This window comes from Episyrphus balteatus, chromosome 1, assembly GCF_945859705.1.
Source record: "Episyrphus balteatus chromosome 1, idEpiBalt1.1, whole genome shotgun sequence".
Taxonomy (NCBI): Eukaryota; Metazoa; Arthropoda; class Insecta; order Diptera; family Syrphidae; genus Episyrphus; species Episyrphus balteatus.
The window spans coordinates 147,311,494-147,327,302 of NC_079134.1; the positions used below are offsets into that span (position 1 = coordinate 147,311,494).

Below are 15,809 nucleotides of genomic sequence, written 5' to 3' on the forward strand. Positions count from 1 at the left end.
ACGACCCATCTGAACACTTTAATAATAATTTATGTACTATCGCGTTTTCCATCTGAATATTAAGTATACGCCACAGTGTCACTATTTACGACATGTTTAACTCACATCAGCCATCACACATAAGAAGAAATGTGTGTGTTTTTTTTTCCCCAAAGAAGATATATAATACGCGCGAGTATAACGGGGACTTGGCTAATAGAAAAAAAAAGTTAAAATTTTTTTACATGACTGAAACTTACCCGGTTCTAATGTTGTTGCTAAAAGGATCGATGGAAGGCATAGCAGGATAACTCGAATCTCCAACATGTTCGGTAGCATTTGCATTATCTTCGTCGTCGTAGTACGTTTCTACCAACAACGTTGTCGTTGTCTTCTTCTTCGTCTTCTTCTGTCTTCTTGTCAACGTCGTCGTGGTTCTGGTTGTCGTTTTGTTTCTTATTTGTAGTTTTTATACGAAATGCAGTCGAATGGGACACGTGTGCCCCTTCTGACATGTGATCCTTTATTATTTGTATTTCTCTTATTTGTGTTCTATTACTTTTTTTCTCGTTTTTTCTTAACTATATTTGTGGTATAAGAACTAAGTTAGTCAAAGTTTTTTAAGATATGTGTGTGCTTTGTTACGCTTCAACTATTAATAATTCCCTTTTTAAGAGGGTTAGGGTGGTGCAACGGTGCAGTGAGTTAGGTCAGCGATTAGCTTGGGTCTTCTTATATGCACTCTAGCTGCTTTCTTCGTCTGCTTTTATTATATACTTCTTCTTCTTCGTTTTCTTCTTGTTAGACTTTATGATTTATGTTGTGCTTGGGTTGACTTTAAACCGTCAACGGGTTACCGCATTAATATTTCATGTCAACACGTTCGTTACTCTGGGATAGTATAACTCTTCCTTTCTCTCTGTGGGGACTCTATCAACATAAAGTTTCAATTGAGAGTTGAGAAAGGCTGCTTCGTCTGTTTTTAAAAGTTGAATAGAGCTTGGCTATATAAAGAGGTCGGTCGTCATTTCTATGTGAGAAAGTGTATCTTCAAGTTTTCTTTCATTACAATTTATATAGCAAGAAAACTTATTCAGGCGCGTCGCGTTTTATTCGTACGATATAAAGATGCGGATGCTGATGCTGGTTTTAATAAAAGCCAAGAAAAACTATTTGTAGAAATTTGAACATCGATTAGCACTTTATGTTTTTTGCTCCTTCCTGTCTGGAGATGGAAGTTTGTTTATTGTATATTTGTTTTTGTATTTGTATTTGTGTTTTTGTGCTTTTCAATTTTCCTTCTTCTTTTTGATACTGGAGTTTTTATTTGCTGGGTCATTTCTCAAACGAAAATTATTTTCCTCCTTTTTTTTTGCTTTTGTTTTGTTTTTTCTTTCGTGTTTTGGACGGGTGGTGATGGTAGTGGTGGTAAAAGAAATTATTATTATTGAAGTCGTTTACCGGAAAGTGGCAGCATTCAACTACACAAGGAGCATACAGGAAGTTTTATTTTTTTTTCTTTTGTTGATCGTTTTTATTTTGTGTTTCTTTGTGTTCATTCAAAAACTGTGTTGCAGCCTGAAAAGAAATCAAAAAAGAAAAAAAAACGTGAAGAAATTATTGAATGAATAGGACTTTTGTTCGAGGTTATTATAAAATTAATCGTTTAGAGGCAAAAAGTTTTTGGTTTTGATAAAAGAGTTTATTTTTATTTTTTTGTTAAGTCAAAAGCAAGACAAAAATTATTATGAAGAACTATTTTTTTTTTGAGAGACTTAATGGAAAGTTATTTTTTGTGTTTTTTTTTTCTTTTGAAGCTGTTTGAAAATTTAATTGATTGACGATGGGAATAGGTATAAAAAGAAGGAAAGAAGAAAAAAAAATTGTTAATGGATTCTTTTGATTGATTGATGTGGTTGATTTAATGTCGATTAAAGGTAAAATTAATAATATTTTTTTTTTTATTATATAATTTTGAGGTTCTTAGCAAAATTTCAAGGAAATGGATATAATTTCCTTTATGACTCACAAACATAAAGAATGAATAATAGGATATTACATTCTATTTGTATGTAACAGTAATTGACTTAGAGCATTAAAAAGGTGTCGATGAGTCCAATTTTTTTGAGTAGGGGCATAAATCTTAGTTTAGAAAAAAAGTTATATTGGTTGCATTTAAAGTTTATTGAATGAGGGAAAAAATCAAACCTTATTTAAAGAAAGGCGAAATAGGTCGAATTATGCATGTGGCAATTCCATTTATCTTTTTTTAACCCAATTAGTTTTCATAAAAAAAGCAATACAATTCTCTTTTCTCTTCTAACGCCATTAAATCCATTTTTTAAAAGACAACCTATAATAAATTTTAGGTATATCATTATTATTTCACCTTTTATTATGACGTTTCAATCATATTTCTACCATGCCTACAAAGAAAGTAAGAATTTTTAAAAGCCAACCATGTCGAAATTTCAAACTGAGATTACGGTACTTCCTCTACTGCTGCTTTGCTCTAACTTCTAGAGCACGTACCGTTATGTGTGATATATCAAAGTTAAACAAATTTGTTATGTGATCTAGATCAAAAGATATAACGTGTTTAGAAAAAGAACATCTTTTCACCGTTATCTCAAAATTTTGAATATGAAATTAATTGAAATTTTTCACAATCATAATATATTTAATTACCTATCTACTGTATAAATTTAATGCATCTATCTATTAAAACAAAAAAGTTATGATCAATTGATTTTTCGTGTCGCTTTTTCGTTTCATCTTGTTTTAAATCACTACGATACAAAAGAAGTTTTCACTTCAAAAAACAAAACAAAAAATTCTTCAATGTTAACCTCATTTCGTAAATTAAAGGTACAAAAAATGGTATTTTACTAAAGAATCAATACAAATGTTTCTTCCAGGGATTAAGTTAAAGCACAGGAAAAAGATTATAATTAATATCTTAGATATCATTCCTTTAATAGACCGTATTTAGATCCAGCTCTTTAAAAAGAATGGTGCTTAGAAGTGTTTCATTTTTGTTTGTTCAAAAACGGAAAAACTTTGTTCGTAATAAAACTTTGTACTCTTATTTAAAATGAATTATATGTTTTTAAATCGGGCTTTAGGTCAAAACACATATAATTATCAACAAAAGGTCATCACCATCAACATATTTAAATGAATTAGTAATTTTTTCGTGATATGTGATTAAAGCTCATAATTTTTAAGCTATTTAAAATATTTTTAAAAATGAGCTAATATTTTGCAGCGTCAAAAGTACCCGCTAGAAATGTTGTTTGAAATTGAATATTTGACCTTCTAAAAGTCATATGGTTTATTACATTTGATAACTTTTATTTAATATAGAAAAAAAAAGGCATTGTCTTTTAGATTTTTTAGTGGAAGTTTATTGGTATTTCTAGGAAAATGCTTACACCCTTATCCAAGTAGGTACTAAAAAAAAAACTTATAATAAGGCTTTTTGGAAACACACAAAAAAATAAAACAAAATTTTTGAAAGGTGATTAATTTTTTTGTTTATTTTCAAAAATTATCTAACTTTTCTTTTACTGAAATATAGACATTTGATCACATAGTGCAGGAATTCAAACCAAAAAAAAAAAAAAATCCTCAAAAATTATTAATTTTCTATTATACCTAAATATATGACATCTTAAGTCAACTTTATTTGTTTTTTTGTTCACAAAAGTGAGAAACGTAGATAAGACTTAAGAAAATAACTACTTTTTGGAATGGTTTCAATTCGAAAAAAAACATTATATTTTTCGAGTTTATTCGACCAATTATGCCCAAAATTGTCAAACTTTGAAATTATGAACTTCTTCAGAGTAGGTACCTACGCTGATTAAAAAAAAAAAAGCATTTGAAAATATGGCAATCTTAAACTTATTATTAGCTAAAATGGTGTACCTACTAAAAATTATTACCAATTTTGGCATTTCATTTAATCGTTTGTTTCAGTTTATTTTTAAAAGGTAGAGAATTATGTGATCAAAAAATATTGAAGTCGAAATTTCCAACTATTTATATCAACAAATTCAATGATCTTCTATTCCTCTCCGGAAATATGTATCCCTTTTATTTTTAACTTGTTTAAAAATTCTTATGTTGGTGTTGATAGGAAATAAAAAGCTTCCAGAAAATACGCCATCACAAAGTTAAGTAAGTATATTACACAGTGTATCACGTTTTGTAGAGCTATTCGCACTGATTATGAAACGGTATTTAAAAAGTCCCAGCACCACCAAACTCTGTATAAATTATGAATTATGACATGTGATTCGGTTTAACCACCTAGAATTCATAAACTGTCAAAGTTCAAAAATATCCTTTTTTTCGTCATTTACCCAACTTCTACATCAATTTAAAGTATATTTTTTCAAAACAAAATGCTGTTTTAAAAATATATTCTTAAATAATATTCATTTCCAAATGAAACGAGGTATTTTTTATGAAAATCAGTTCAAAATTGGCTTAGAAAAAAAAAAATTTCACGATTTCAACCCAGGTACAGAAATTCGAATATTTAGGCACCGAAAAAAAAAAATGTTATTTTGGCACGTAGAAGGATAACTTGGGCGCCAAAATTTGATAACGATATTTTGATACCATTTTTTGAAAGGCAAAATTGAACATTTAATTCTAATTTTTAAATCAATATATTTTCAACCAATTGCTTTTGAAATAATCGATTTCAAAGTTACTAAAGTAAATAACTAACTCTAGACCAAGGTTGTACAAATTCGTTTGCATTTTTTTTATTTAAAAAATTTTTACTCAGATCAAATTATTTGGTATTACAAAAAATGTTATTGCATATAAAAAATTTTCTACATTGCAAAAAAAATCAATGCAAAATGTGTGCATTCAAAATTTTTACTATTTGGCTTTAAATTAGCTTCAATATTACAGTTGAAATGGCTAAGGTTTGGGGGTTTGCGCCTGTCTGATAGTACGTTATTGTCGAAGATAATTAATTAAGATAATTAAGATGGATAAGGTCAAAGAGAGAGAGAGTAAGCAAGCTGTCTAAGTACACTTTTACAGTTTTACAATACAATTTGATGTTCTGTCATTTTTGCTTAGTAAAAATCTGTAACAGCCAGGACATTACTGGAATTGTAGAAATTTAAAAAAAAATACATTTGCTCTTTTCAAGTCATTGAAGACGCGAAACAGGCAGTATCTGGATGTATTCACAAACAGGTCGAAATTTTTTATATGTATTGCAAGGCGATTTGAACGTAGAAAAATTTAGTTCATTTTTAAGATAAACACATTATTTTATTATAATTTTATGTTCAACAACTTGACTATAAAAATTAAATTATTTTCAGCGTTGATTATATACTTAGGGCCAGTTTGTTCAAACACCATTATCTTTTAATCAAGGATTTCCCTTGGAATAATCCTTGATTAAAAGATGATCGATTATGAACAAACTCTCCCTCAAATTTTTTAATTTCCAGCTCTCGAAATATCTTTTTACAAACAGCAACGATTAATCACAAATCTTTTATACCAAAAAATCTTGCAAATAATTGCAATTATATTGCTTGATTCACTTCATATTTTCCAATGCCTTCTTCCTATCGAAATGAACTCCTAAAAAATTTGTTTGAGTAGCGTAATCGAGTTTTCCCAAGTTAAGAAACGAATAAACAAATAAAAAAAAAAAACTGAAAATCAGTTCCTACATCAATAAAACTATTTACAAAATTACCTTCATGCTTGTTTGATAATTTTCATTCTTTCCATCGTCGTCGTCTATTTCTTCTGACGACAGAAGAACTTGAAAAATTAAGTACCTTACCTATTTTAGTTTGAATTTCTTTATTTTTTTTATATTTCAAATCGATCCAAATGAAAGATAAATCTCAAAAAATACTTGAAAACTTTCTTCATTTCATCGTCTATGAACAAAATGGATAACTTCACTTTAATAGTGTGTCTGTGTGTTTGTATGAGTGTATGTGTGAAGAATCTTGAACTGGAAATAGAGAAGAAAATGAATGACTCTTGGAAGTTTATTTTTTTTTTTTCTCTAAACATAGCACCAAGCCCACACACCTTTCCTCTGACGCACACATTTAATAGTGACACATACAATGGAAATAACTTTAGTAACAAAAAAAAAAAAAAAAATAAGAAAAGAAATAAAGCTCGAAGCTAAAAGCAAAGAAAAATTTTCCTCCATTTAAAATCACAGGAAAAAATACCTTGGAACAAAAAAATTACCGATAGAATTATAGAAATAAACTATAAAAAAAGTCAACCAGTGTTGCCACTTTTTAGGTAAATCAGTTTATCTCCACCCATATTAATCAAATCTGATGTACTTTATTTGCTATATGTTGAAACACAGACAAAACTCTAAGAAAATTATGATAATTTTGGGAAATTTTGTGTGTAGAAAGCTTCTAAGTTTTATTTTAATAAATATTTGAGAATTTAAATAAAATCATGCGTGCAATTCACACGTGGTAGAAGTGAAACCTTAAAAAATCATTTTTCTTCAAGAAAAAAAAAAAGAAAATACACCATTAAAAAGTTTACAAATTTTCCTAAAGAATTAAGCCAAAAGTATAAAAACAATTTATTCAAAAGTATCATTTTTCATGAAAAAATAAAAAAAAAAAAATTCTTTTTTTGTTTTAACACCATTACATCCATTTTTTAATGACAAGTTATAGTAAATTTTATATCATCTGAAATCCTTTTGTTTCAGCTGAAAATATTTATATCGACCATGTCTATACAACATCTGAAAAAAGAGCTAGAATTTTTTGAACCAAATCTCAAAAAGAAGCAAATAAATCAATATTTTTTTCTTCTAACACCATTAAAACCATTTTTTTATATGGCAGCCTATAACCAATTTTATATCATCTGAAAGCTTAATATTTCACCTTTTATATGACCCTTAAAACATATTTCTACAATGCCTGCCAAAAAAGGAGGAATTTTTTTAAAGCCAACCATGTCAAAATTTTAAACTGAGATTACATCGGCAATTTAAGATTGTGTAACTTGTATAACACGTACCGTTATGTGTGATATATCAAATGAAAGGTAATATTATCAGCATGTGTACTAAAGTCAAATTTTTATGTGCTCTAGATCAAAAGTTATTACGTGTTTAGAAAAAGAACAACTTTTCACCGTTATCTCAAGATTTTTAAATTAATTTAAATTATAGTTTGTCTATTTACATGTCTACAGTATAAATTTCATTAATCTATCTATAAAAACAAAAAAGTTATAATCAATTAATTTTTCCTGTCGCTTTTTTGTTTCATCGTGTCTCAAATCACTACGATACAAAAAAAATTTCACTTAAAAAAATGTGTAATAGGCAACACTGAAACCAGAAATACATGAGAGTAGCACATACCTTTGCTCTGACGTTAAGAACAGTTAGAGAAAAAGTTTATTTTTTTTTTTCTTTCGCCTCAAGTTCTCTAAGGATAATTTCACTGGGGAAAAACCTTTTACGCGATTACTCGACAATTTAGAAAATGTACGTATACTCTCGTAATGTGTGGAGTGATAGGTAGATTTACATCCCTAACTCACACATACAAAAATTTACCACCCAACAAAAATAAAGGAAACTTCATGACGCTTGACTTGATGCATAGTTCGAGAATCGCAAGAGTGCTGCTGAAAGCAGTTGTTGTCGTTCAAAAACTTAATGATGCTTATTTAAGTGAGAAGAATTTTGTTCAACTAAATTTTACAGTTGAGAATATAAATAATTTTAAGATAATTTTAGACAACGACAATGACGACGACGACACAACGTGGCGGGTGGTGCAATATGCTAAAGGTACGATGCAATATGAGAAATGTATGGAAAAGGTATATTTTCAAAAGACAAATTACATCAGTTTAAAACTATTTTTGAAAATAAACTTTTTACCTAAGTCATTTGTTAAAAAGTCGAAATCATATTCACGGTAGTAATCATATGGAGAAAATTTATGAAAATAATAATAAATTAGTGGGATAATGAGATAGAAGCTGCTTATTTTAGATGCAATTAGATTTATGTGGGAATGAGCTTGGGGGATATAAATTAGGTGGAAAATCTAATTCTGATGCTATTGGGGAATTTTAAAGAGTGGTTTATTTTTAGCCATTTTTAATTTATCATAAAATGAATATTTAAGCTTTAAGATATTAAGCTCATAAGCAATCAGATAAAAACATTGAATTTTTCAACCAAGAAAGATCACTCAGTAAGCTATTCTACAGAATAACAAAAAAAAAAAAAGTGAGAAACTAAAAAATATTCAAAATTAAATGTAATTTTTATTCCGCTGTATTTTTATCAACATTTCTTTTAAAACAGCTAAAGATTTAATAAAACTTATTTGATTCTGATAACAAATTTTTAAATTTTCTGAGAAAAAAAAAACAATATCTGCTGTGTTTTTCAAAACTTTGAATTGTTGTAGCGACCCCTAAAACGTGTTTAAACTGGACCAAATTTTAACCAACAACAAAATAAAAGGGTGTCCCATTAAAATTTCGAAAATTGATTTTTAAGAAGCACCCTAATATGCTTTTTTAAATTTTGGTTTTGGAGGAAAAAGATCCCACCCGAATTTTGTTTTCTTTCTTTTACACAAATTTCACACTACTTTAGTTTTTTGAATGTGAATCGTCCAAGCTGTAAAATATTTTTTGTGTTTGATATTTTCCACGTGAAAAATTCAGATTAACAAGAACTGTTGAATAGTTATTAAGATAAGGGCACCATAATCGAAACGAATCTTTGAAAAAAAAAAAACAGTATTCTAACAGAGCCACTTCTTGTAGAACACGAAAAACGGTTTTTAAAATTTTGGTTTTCTGGAAAAACATTTTATAGCAAGTCACCTAATGCAAAATAATTTAGTTTATTGAGCAAAAATTGCAACGAACTGATTTTTTGGTATTTAGTTAGAATACTCTTGTATAAACTAGGGCTGTAAAAGCAACGACAAAATGACTACCCGCATGCATACGTTACTTTTGATACTAGTACCCGCATCAATAATTTCGTTACTCGTTACTTTCGTATGCTTCGTATTTTTCGTATAATTTCGTATGTTTCCTGTGTTTCGTATGTTTCGTATGTTTCGTACATTTCGTATATTGCATGTATTTGATACGTTTCGTATGTTTGGTATGTTTCGTACGTTGGGTGTAAAAAATTTTTTTTTTGAAAAAACCAAAAACAATTTGTTTAATCTAAGCTACATTTTAAAGCCATAAACAATAATTTAAGTTGCGGCGTTCTCATTTTATAAGAGTATGAAGGTAGCTATATTGAATTTTTTCGATTTTTTTTTAATCAAACATGGAAACTTTTTTGATTTTTTTCCTAATTTTTCGACAAAACTTTGGTAGTTTTTTGTTTATATTAGTTCAGTAATCTTATCACAATTCTTTAGAGACCTTTATTTCAAAAGTACATAGCGCAGATCTCGGAATATTAACACTCCAATACAACCATGGCGAACAATTTTTCATTTTTTTTTTTTTCTATTGACAGTGATTTTCAAACCTCGTTTTCTCGACTTTTTTTTTTGTTGAACATTTTTAAGCTACATTTCAAGACCATTAACAAAAAGGTCATAAACACATTGGTTGCGGCATGGGTATATTTCAGCCACATAGAGAAAATACTAAAACGTCTTTTTTGATATTTCTGTATAAATTTTTATCGATAGCTCAGCTATAACTTGGCACTACTGTTTTTATCGAGACAAAAGTAAACTCCAGATAATTATCTGCAGTTAGCATTCCGACTACGGTAATGTTATCGATACGATATGCTAAGTGCGCCAAATTGAGTGTATAACTTCGTTTCGTATCTAATATATCGGATGATTTAGTATTGAAATAATTTTTTTTAATTTGAATTTTAATTTTTTACTTCAATATGACTGATTTCAAAGGAATATGTGCAAGCTGTTTCGAAACAAGAAAAAAATCGTATAGTATAGGGGATTACAGGTTCTGGGGGATCAGTTCAATTTTTTTAAAAACTGTCTTACTTTTGAAAAACTAAAATTATTTAAAATCAACGATTACACTTACTTTAACGTTTTATACTTTTTTGTTAGGCCAAAAACCTTTTTTCTAATATAAAATAGTTTATGAAAAAGTAATTTTCAAAATCAAGACTTTGAAGAAAATTACGAAAAAAATATTTCGAACTAATTTTGTTCAAACGATTAACCTTGAATTAATCAAAACCATCATAAATCAAAAATTTCTTGTGCACAAAAATATCTTATTTAAAGGATATTCTGTACGAATGAAACACAGTATTTAAATCCATCAACTTTAAACATTTTTCGTCCACTAAAAATGAGTTGAGATAAATTCTTTGGAGCAATAAAATCTCAATTTTGAGCAAGCAGTTGATAATAATGAGAAGACCTTTAGATCATGTTTTCTGATCCTTAAGTTTCAAGAAAATTATTTCTTCCATTTGAATATCCAGTCACGTAAAAACAAAAAATAATGGGGTTTCTTAGTTTTTTTTTTAATTTCTCGAAAATGACAAGACACTTTTGCATTCGGTTTTTTGTTTTTGTTTGAAAACACATAACTGCATTGAATTTTGAAAACTAAATTAGTACTTAATTACATAACATTTAGAACATTTTTTCTTCATAACATTTTCCAAAGTTTATTTTTTTTCAAAACCTATTTTATAAAACAGGTTTAATTAATAATAGAATAAAAGAATTTTTGTTGCTCTACAAAAAAGTATAACGCCTTAAAGTAGGTGTAACCTTTGATTTATATTTTTTTTTCCAAAAGTAATTTTTTTGAAAATTACTCCTCCTGGCTAAACGAGCCCTATACTATACGATTTTTTTCTTGTTTCGAAACAGCTTGCACATATTCCTTTGAAATCAGTCATATTGAAGTAAAAAATTAAAATATATGTTATAAAAGTACGAAAATAAATGGTTACCTTTTTTTTGTAAAACCATTGCAGCACCTTTAGATAAACGAAATCTGCAAAATGAGCACATCAAATTGTTGAAAATTAAATGATCTTTAAAAACTGTCATAAGTATTTTTTCAGTAAAAGTTGTAGAAAAAAAGTTGTGGCCCTTCAAAGTATTTTTTCTTGAAAAAGTACATCTATTTTCAAGTATAACTTTTTTATTTTCAATTTTACAGAAAAAAGTACCTTAATTAAAATTGTAGATAAATAAATTAGGTTGGGGTCAAAATTCTGCCGATGTCAAAATTCTTTTGTCAAAATTCTGCTTTCAAAATTCTGCTTTACAAAATTCTGCTTTCAAAATTCTGCTTTTCAAAATTCTGTTTTACAAAATTCTGTTTTTCAAAATTCTGCTTTTCATAATTCTGTTTTTCAAAATTCTGAAAAAATTAAAAAAGGGTTTGGAAAATGTTAAAAAGCGCGCGCTTTTAAACATTTTCCAAACCTTTTTTTAATTTTTTGCAAAATTCAGTAAAATCATCTTCTTGAAAAATTATCTGCTTATTTGATTACTTACTTAAATAATTTGTCATTTTTTGAATGCAAATTAATTTTTGTTTTATAAATGAATAGATTTGAAAATATTAAGAAAAGGTTTTTAATACTAAACATTTCCGAAAATAATTTAAAATTTTTAAATTTATCAAATAAAGATGTATATTCAAAAATTTTAATAAGAAAAGGAATATCTTGTCTCAAACAACATCAGTTCCAATAAGTTATAGATTTTATTTGAAAGAAAGTCAGTCTATGCATTTTAAAAAATATTTGCGACACTGAAACAAAAAAATTTAGGAGAGTATCAATGTTGAATTACATTGATGAGGTGTATTTTTCTTTAGTCAGCGCATATGCTATAAAAAAAAAAACAGAATTGGCAGAATTTTTTTGTTCAAGTATAATGCTGGCAGAATTTTGAAAAGCAGAATTTTATAAAGCAGAATTTTGAAAAGCAGAATAGAAAAAAAGCAGAATTTTGAAAAACAGAATTTTCGTTAAAAAAGCAGAATTTTGAAGCCAGAATTTTGACCCGATCCCAAATAAATTATCTACAAAAACGATGTTGACAATTTTTTTTTGTGGGACTAACGGTTCGCAAGATATTGGTAAAAAACAGTTTAAACCACTTTTTCCAAGATGGCGGCCAAATGGGGGGGCTTTCAACCCCGAAAACTAGATTTTATAATCACAATAACCTCCCCTACACACCAAAACAAAAAAATCTTGTCCTACCCAAAATGCAAGGTTTGGTCAAAATTTTGTAACATTTCAATGGACTATTCTGAAATATTGAATTTGACGACTGAAGTCGTGCTATGACAGGATCATCTTAAATTATGATGATTAAATGAATGATTAAAATCTTCCAATTCCAATCTTATTTCGAGAAAATGGGGTAAAATAGAAAATGGCAACAAAAACGGGATCGGGTCAAAATTCTGGCTTCAAAATTCTGCTTTTCAAAATTCTGCTTTTTCACCGAAAATTCTGTTTTTCAAAATTCTGCTTTTTTTCTATTCTGTTTTTCAAAATTCTGCTTTTTAAAATTCTGCTTTTCAAAATTCTGCCAGCATTTATTTGAACAAAAAAATTCTGCTAATTCTGTTTTTTTTTTTTATAGCATATGCGCTGGCTAAAGAAAAATACACCTCATTAATGTAATTCAACATTGGTACTTTCCTAAATTTTTTTATTTAAGTGTCGCAAATATTTTTTGAAATGCATATACTGACTTTCTTTCAAATAAAATATGTATACTAATTGGAACCGATGTTGTATATTCATTTTCTTATTCAAATTTTTGAATATTCATCTTTATTTGATAAATTAATAAATTTTTAGTTATTTTCGGAAATGTTTAATATTAAAAACCTTTTCTTAATATTTTCAAATTTATTCATTTATAAAACAAAAATTAATTCGCATTTAAAAAATGACAAATTATGTAGGTAAGTAATCAAATAAGCAGATAATTTTTCAAAAAAATGATTTTACAGAATTCTGCAAAAAATTAAAAAAGGGTTTGGAAAATGTTAAAAAGCGCGCGCTTTTTAACATTTTCCAAACCCTTTTTTAATTTTTTGCAGAATTTTGAAAAGCAGAATTATGAAAAGCAGAATTTTGAAAAACAGAATTTTGAAAAACAGAATTTTGAAAAGCAGAATTTTGAAAGCAGAATTTTGTAAAGCAGAATTTTGAAAGCAGAATTTTGACAAAAGAATTTTGACCCCGGCAGAATTTTGACCCCAACCCAACAAAAACACACAAAAACATTCGCATATTGTGTCAAGAGCTTGAGAGAGTTCTCTCTCTCTATAAAAAAAAAAAAAAACTTTTTCCAAAAAGACCAAAAACTATTTAAAATGTTTGTTTCCTCAAATTATTCTGCCCGCAACATGCAAAAGATGCGGGAGATTGGGGTATTGTGGTAGGATTCTGATGTTGAATGCACTCTAACACACTTAAATATACTTATATAGAAAATTGTGAAAACACTTTCTGACATCACACAACAAAAATCGTTCATTTTCATTTAAATGAAAATAAAAAAAAAAAAGAAAAAATTAAAATAGAAGAATGGAAAAAAAAAATCAGAACTCTACGAGAACAATTTTCTCGAGCTGCCTACCTAAATTAGCATCAACAATGGAGAAGAACATAGAAAATCTCAACAAAGTCGTGTTTTCGTTTTGTATATAAAAATGTAAATCTACCAAACCCTCTCCAACCCCATAACCCAACACCACCAACAGAGTCTCACTTCATTGCACAATATTGTTCCAGATTGTGCTCAAGTTCGTAGCAACGTAGGACCATCAGCAATAACAACAACAACAAAAACGGACTACACGCGTTCGTACTACACAAAATCCTCAAATCCCTGTAAAACGTCTGATGCTATTTCCAAGAATCTCGCCCGCCTATATTCGTTTTAAAATCCTTGCCAGGATGTTAGAACGACCGACCAACTTTATATATGTATAGGTATTGTATATAGGCCCCTTGCTTTTGCCCAAGCCCATGCCCAACGCTTCTGGCTGGTTTGGCTTTAATTAGTAAAATTATTCACACAGAATGTTGCAATCTGGAATCTCGTCGGTGTCCTAAATCCATACTAAAGAGAAGTGCAATGGAGCAATGCTGGCGTTTTGCATTTTGCAATTGAAAATTCAAGGATCCTCTTGATGCAATAACTTCCCCTTACCCCATCTAACCCCTCCTCGCCCTTCTGTGAATGGCTTTGGAGAAATCGATTGAATGTTAGCTGCTGATGGTGATGGAGTTGCTTTATTTTGTATCTATCATCTCTACGAATGCATCCCTGCAACACTACACACTTGAGATTGAGGAGACTTCCGACACTGGTGCTATGTGTTGTGGTGGTGGGTGCACAGCGTATCGATACTCGAAGTCACAGCAGCAGCGAGTAATTTCACACTGAAACCTGACGCAGTTTTAATAAGCTATTGACAAGGAGGATGACGACAATGACAAAGCACCAGCGAGGTGGTGTACTAGGATCTGTGACTGGAGCAGTGTAAGGTTGTCGATTATGGTGTCGATATAAGAGACACAGGGTTCCTTTGTCAACGAAGCTTTGCCCTGCCCTGCCCATGGCACATAGGATGTTTGGTGTGTGTCTAGACGGAATCGATTTTTTTTTTTTTTCAACTTGTATCCTCTCTGTGTTTATTTAGAGATCTATTTTGAGGGTTTCGCGTGGAGCTTTGTGAAACTTTACACACTGAGTAAACGTAAATGTTCGTTCAAGGACGAGAAGTTAACAAGCATTGTGACAGTACAAGTACACACACAAATAGAGCACAGTACAGAGAGAAACTTGCAGTATAACACAAAAGTCAACAATAGAGAGAGAGAGGTTGGGTTCGGGTACAAAAGTTCTCATTGGCATATACAATAAATAAGGTCTTACGGGAGTTGTTTGGCAAAATAGAAATGAAGGCATAATCTTTTCTGAAACAGTTTAAAGCTCGGTCAAGGATGAGTTGGGCTTAGGTGATGTTTTTTTTTTTTTTTTTTTTTTTGTTGTGTGACGAACAAAGACTCTGTGTTTTGGTTGTACCCTGCCACCAGTCAGCCTTGGGGGATTTTTATATTTCTTTTTTGAAGTGAACTCAATTTTGAAGATTTGCAACAAAAGAGATAGGAGACATGGGTAGGGTATATATACGGACATTCAAATTTATTATGTAAATAAGTCAAATATCTACCTTTTGAATTGAGTTTTAAAGATTTTAAACTTAACATGGATTTTAGAATTTTTTTGGAATATGAAAAGACATTTTTATTCATGAGGTGAATTTTTGAGAATTTGAAATGCTTTAGTTCAGCAACAATACTCATCAAAAAATTTGTTTGAGGATATTTATGTATTTTATATTTGAGGAGAAAAGGAGAAGATGTATGTACCTTTTCATAAAATTGTGAAAATTCAATTCAAATTTTAAAAAATAGCTAGTATCAAATAAAAAACAAAAGAAAGTTGTTGGGAGAAAAAAAACTTTGACATTTTTGAAAATTTAACTATAACAAAAATTCAATGTAAAAAAAAAGAAAAACATTAAATTTCAGGTTTGTATAAGTTATTAGGTTTTCTTAAATTTTTTGTTTTTTAACTTTTGGAGATAAATTTTTTAAAACTCTACTTAAGTCTTTGTTTGTTTATTAATATAATAATAAATTATGTTGATGGCTAGAGACTTATCAAAAGAGTTTAACTGGTAAATTTTTTTAATTGTTTAACAAGCAAAATTTAAAATAAATGTTACACATA

The 15,809-nt window shown here is 28.9% G+C and overlaps 1 protein-coding gene across 3 annotated transcripts in view; it reads right to left on the reverse strand.

Moving 5' to 3' along the window:
• LOC129906291 (zwei Ig domain protein zig-8) overlaps positions 1–15,809 on the reverse strand; it is a 415,386-nt gene that overhangs the window by 93,882 nt on the left and 305,695 nt on the right. For all 3 annotated transcript variants that reach the window (XM_055981989.1, XM_055981986.1, XM_055981985.1), the window contains one exon: positions 240–1,557. In XM_055981989.1, coding sequence (XP_055837964.1) covers positions 240–324 — 85 coding nt within the window. In that variant the 5' untranslated portion in view covers positions 325–1,557. The remainder of the gene's footprint in view (positions 1–239; positions 1,558–15,809) is intronic.